Consider the following 4,487-nt stretch of genomic DNA (forward strand, 5'->3'; position numbering starts at 1 on the left):
AAGCCCAGGGCTTTCAGGCAAACAGGCTTTTAGTTTAGAGCAGCATTACACAGCTACCCTCTATTTATTCTTGCAGGGAATTCTAGAAAGTAGGGTCATGTCCAAAGCTGCAAACTGGTTGTGTGAGGCCCATGGTGGGAAGCAGAGCTGAGTGATGTGCGGATCTTTCCTCTCCAAGAGTGAGGTACAAGGATGCCCCAGTGTGCATCAGTCTCTGACCCTATGTAACTGAATTTATATGTTAAGTGTGCATGAATTTGTGCGTTGTGTGACTGAACCGGTGTGTAATGGGAGTGTGTGTACTTGCGTGTGTTTGAGGCATGAGTGACTGTGAGAGTGTGTCTGTGCATGTGGGAGTGCAGCCCTGTACCCTGGGGTCGCCCGGCATTCCAAAGCATGCAACCCGTGCTTTGCAAGGGTGACTCACAGAGTTCTCTATCAGCCAGCTCCTAAAGGGCCTCGGGGCAAATGGAGGGGAGGGACCAGTGTAGGGGTCTGATCCCCGACTGTTGCAGAGCTTAGGCCTTGGATAGTGGGTAGCCCGCGGCGAGTAGGATGCACAGCCTGGTCTGTACTGCGGATGCGGGGGCGGCGGAGACAGCCCCGGCTCAGGGCGGTGGCGCCGGCGCCAGAGGGGCCCGGCGGGCCGAGGCTAGAGCCGCCCGGCGCAGAGTGAGTCACCGCGCCGCCGCAGGCTGGGGAACTGCGCGGAGACCCGGGCAGGGGCGGAGTCTGAACCCATGTGCCTGTCCTGGACTGGTGCGCACCAACAGGCTCTTGAAGCCTCCGAAAGGTGCAAAAGACGCTGTCTTGTTCATCCGGTTTCAGGCAAAGGCTCCAGGTCTGAACGCATAACCGAGAGAACCCTGGCACCAAGGAAAAAGCATACACTCCAATGAAAACAATAATTTATTTAAATAATCTCTTCATAATGTAAAATCAACATTGAGAGCATGTTGCTTTCATAATAAATAACCCCCAAATACCTTGCATTTCAAGAACATAGGCCTTAGGATAAGATAAAACAAATCAGTAGCTTAATTTAACTGAGAAGGTTTTTCAAAGGGAAAAATAAAACGAAGGTGTTGCCGAGGTCACTGCAGAACCCCAGTTTTCACAACTGGAGGTTTACAAAAGTCTTAAAAGATGAGGATTTTTATACAAATAAATGTGGGGAAATCAGCACAGACCTTTATTTACAAACTCTGTGTCGAAGTTCGGACTAATAATCCTGAATACATTTTAAAAAAGATAATTTAAACACATTTTTTGCAGTGTCCACATATTTAAAAAATCAGTTTTTATTTTCAACATCAAAATGAGGTCATCCGCAAAGGCACCTAAACTTTTATAAAATAAAAAAACTCCACTTGTGATGGATGAGGAGAGGGCTAAGGGAGCGTTCCTGGGGGGCGGGTGGCGCGAAGGTGGGGAGCGATCCCGGTTGCGAGGGCTGGGAACCCCCGGGCAGGGAAGAAAAAAAAAACAAAAAAAAAAAAAACAAAAAAACGGGTCACAGGGGCACGTGGGGGAGGGTGCGCGGCCAGGACCCAGGGAGGTCAATAACCGAAGCCGACTGGAGCGGAGCCCCGGGGCAGGCGAGGAGAGAGGAGCCTCGGAATGCCGGGAAGCCTCGCGGGCGGGGTAGGTGTCCCTCTTCGCGACCCGGCTCTCGGGGCCCAGGGCGAACTCGGCGCCGGACAGCCGTCCTGAACCCGCAGGGAAGGGGTCCGAGGAAGGCCTAAGGAGAGATCCCGGCTCAGGGCGGGCTTCCCGGTGCAGTTGTCCATTTGGCTCTGGAGGATCCCACAAGGCCTCCTTGTTCCCGGTTGCTCCGTGAAAGCGCGCGAAGTGGGACCCGGGGCTGAGTGGTGGTCGCGGGCTAGGAGGGACCCTCGGGCTATGGGAGCCGGTGCGGAGCATCACTGGTCTCAGTTCTCAGTCTCTGACACCGTCTCTTACGGGTTAGAAAATCGTCCCGGCGCTCACCGGGGCGCCCCCGCCTCCGTGGTGGTGATGATGGTGATGGTGGTGTGCCTGCGGTGTCTGCGACGGGTGCAGGAGCGGCGCTGTGGCCTGCAGGTGTGAGGCGGAGCCGGAAGCCTGGTGATACCATGGGTAGTTTCCCAGAAAAGCCGAGGCCGCGCTGCTCGGGCTGGAGCCAGAGCTGCCCGCGCCGCTGCCCCCGCTGCCCGGGCCGCCGCCCCCCATCCGCTGTGGGGCGCCGAAGTCCCAGGAGGCTGGCGCGGAGACTGGCGGTGAGGCACAAGGTGGCGAAGTGCTGGCCCCGGGGTGCTGCTCGGTGGGGATCTCGCCGCTTTTCCACATCTTTTTGAACTTGGATCTGCGGTTCTGGAACCAGATTTTGACCTTTTGTAGAGAAAAAGCACGTGGGCATTAGTGGAGGAACCTGGGCAGGAGACAGGGAGAGCAGAGGAAAAGCTGGCGGCTGGAGGTGGCCATTGAGCAACTTGGGCTGGAGAGCAGATCACGTGCGGGGGCCTGCGGGCTAGCTATCCATTTGGCGGATAGCTCAAAAAAGCCGATGTATGTGCGGACTATGTGACCGCGGATCTGTCTGCATAGAGGTGCCAGGAGCGGGTTATTTTACCCGCTTCATCGGTAGCCAGTGGAAAGACAACGTGGTACTGGATTTCTATCCACCCGGGTCCCTTTCTCCCCTCCCGACCCGGCAGTCCCTTTGGGAGAGTTTCTGCTTTGGGTCTAGAAGTTTAGGCTGCCCGAGGCACAGGTCCTGAAATCTTTAAAACTACTTAAAATATACTTTTTTAATGTGCCTGCTTCTGGACTAACCCAGGCTAGCGCCCACCTCGCCCCCGCAGGGCGCGAGCCCCACCTGAGTCTGGGTGAGGCCCAGAGACGCCGCCAGCTCGGCTCGCTCCGGCAGTGCCAGGTACTGAGTCTTTTGGAAACGCCGCTGAAGAGCCGCCAGCTGGAAGCTGGAGTAGATGGTGCGGGGTTTCCGGACTTTCTTTGGCTTTCCGTTCACTATTCGGATTTCAGGCTCGAGGTCTTCCTTATCTGAAAAGAAAAGGAATCGTGAACACTCACCACCTAATCCCAGGGTCCTAAAGTTCTCCTCCAGGCCTGTGGGAACTTGGCCGGAGCCAGGAGGCGGGCTCCACAACTTCTACAACGCACAGATTGGCGGGGCCTGGGAACCCTGCAGAGCCGGGAAAGATGGGAAGCGGAGAGAAGGGGAGGCAGGCTGCTAGGAAATGCGATAACCCAGAAGCTTGGCCAGCGCGCCTAGCAACCCGAGAGCCTGCCAGGTCCCCCAGCTGAGCGCGCAGAGGGATGGAAACCTTGACTCTCGGGAGATTCGAGATGGGGCAGAGTAAAAGGCAGGGCTGGAGGTGCCGACGGCCTCCTCCCCACTACACAGTTACCCGGTCCACCCCAGCGATTAGCGCGACTTTGGCACCCTAAGACGCCCGCGTTGTTCGTACCCGGCTCGTTGTTGACTGGAGACGAGCTGGTCCCGTAGGGTGCGTAGGAGGTGTAGGCGGCGGTGTAGCCCAGATCGTAGCTGCTTTTGGCTGAGTAGGGGACGTTGTTGAGGCCGCTGGCGTGGTACTGATAGGAGCCCATGTGCGCGTAGGGCGAGGCCCCCCCGCCGCCGCCGCCCGCCGGGTGCTGCTGGTTGGTGTAGTAGCTGCTGTCGGTGGCTGTGGACACCGGAAGGGTTGGCGACTCCTGGGGCTTGTGGAGGCTGCTGCTGCTGCTGCTGCCGCCCGGACCGGCGCCGGCGCCGCTCGGGGGCTGCTGGTGCTGGTGGTAAGTGCTCGAGGCGGTGATCTGGGTCGAGTGCATATCAGCCACCAGACTGTCAAACACTCCAGTCATCCTGGCCCGGGACAGGAAAGAGCACGGGTGGCGGGTGAGGGGGACGCGAGGCGCCTCCTCTGTGTCTCCAGGTCCCTTCCAGCAGCCAATGTAATTACGGGGAGGTGGGGGGGGGGAGGAAAACAAGAAATGCGGCAACGGTCTAGGCGCCTCCTCCCCTGGAGGAGGCGATCACCGTGCGTGGCTCAGGACAGCTGCCGCTGGCCGCATCCTCTCTCGGCCTCTCGGACCTCTCCTGGCCCAGCACGGGCTCGGGCGGGGGCGGGCAGTGGAGGGGGCAGAGGTGACGGGGCCGGGCAGGAGCTGCAGGAGGCGGGAGCAGGTGAGCAGCCCCAGAGCAGCTTTACGATTGTCTGCCAGGCGGGCTCCCGCAGGGTGGGCATTTAACACTTGTCACGTGAGCGCAGGCGACGTCACCTAGCAACAGCCAATCAGAAGGAATGGGACGAGGGGCTGGGGGCGCACCGGACTTCTTGGCCGGAGGGCGGGTGTCCTGTGGCGGGCACCGCGGGCCGTCGCCGAAAGGCTGCCGAGTCTAGGACGGACCTGGACCGGCTGGGGTGCAGCATGGCCCGCAGCAGGGCCAGCGGTGAAGACCTACAACTGGCATCCAGTCTCCG

General features: G+C 59.0%; 1 protein-coding gene across 1 annotated transcript; it reads right to left on the reverse strand.

The window, feature by feature from the left end:
• Nucleotides 1–1,072: 1,072 nt before the first annotated feature.
• On the reverse strand, nt 1,073–4,217 carry Dlx2 (distal-less homeobox 2). The gene is made up of 3 exons (XM_008855267.2): nt 3,471–4,217; nt 2,858–3,042; nt 1,073–2,370 (listed from the first exon to the last, which is right to left on the reverse strand). The coding sequence occupies exons 1-3, from the start codon at nt 3,865–3,867 to the stop codon at nt 1,966–1,968; spliced, it is 987 nt and encodes a 328-aa protein (XP_008853489.1). The 5' UTR covers nt 3,868–4,217; the 3' UTR covers nt 1,073–1,965.
• Between the last annotated feature and the right edge of the window lie 270 nt (nt 4,218–4,487).

This window comes from Nannospalax galili, unplaced genomic scaffold (assembly GCF_000622305.1).
Source record: "Nannospalax galili isolate Female #2095 unplaced genomic scaffold, S.galili_v1.0 scaffold346, whole genome shotgun sequence".
NCBI classification, from domain to species: Eukaryota; Metazoa; Chordata; class Mammalia; order Rodentia; family Spalacidae; genus Nannospalax; species Nannospalax galili.

Coding starts and splice junctions, on each gene's coding strand:
- Dlx2 (XM_008855267.2), bottom strand. CDS start 3,867: ATGACTGGAGTGTTTGACAGTCTGGTGGCTGATATGCACTCGACCCAG. Junction 3,043..3,470: donor TCCAGTCAACAACGAGCCGG/GTACGAACAACG, acceptor TTTTCTTTTCAG/ATAAGGAAGACCTCGAGCCT. Junction 2,371..2,857: donor TGGGCCTCACCCAGACTCAG/GTGGGGCTCGCG, acceptor TCTCTACAAAAG/GTCAAAATCTGGTTCCAGAA.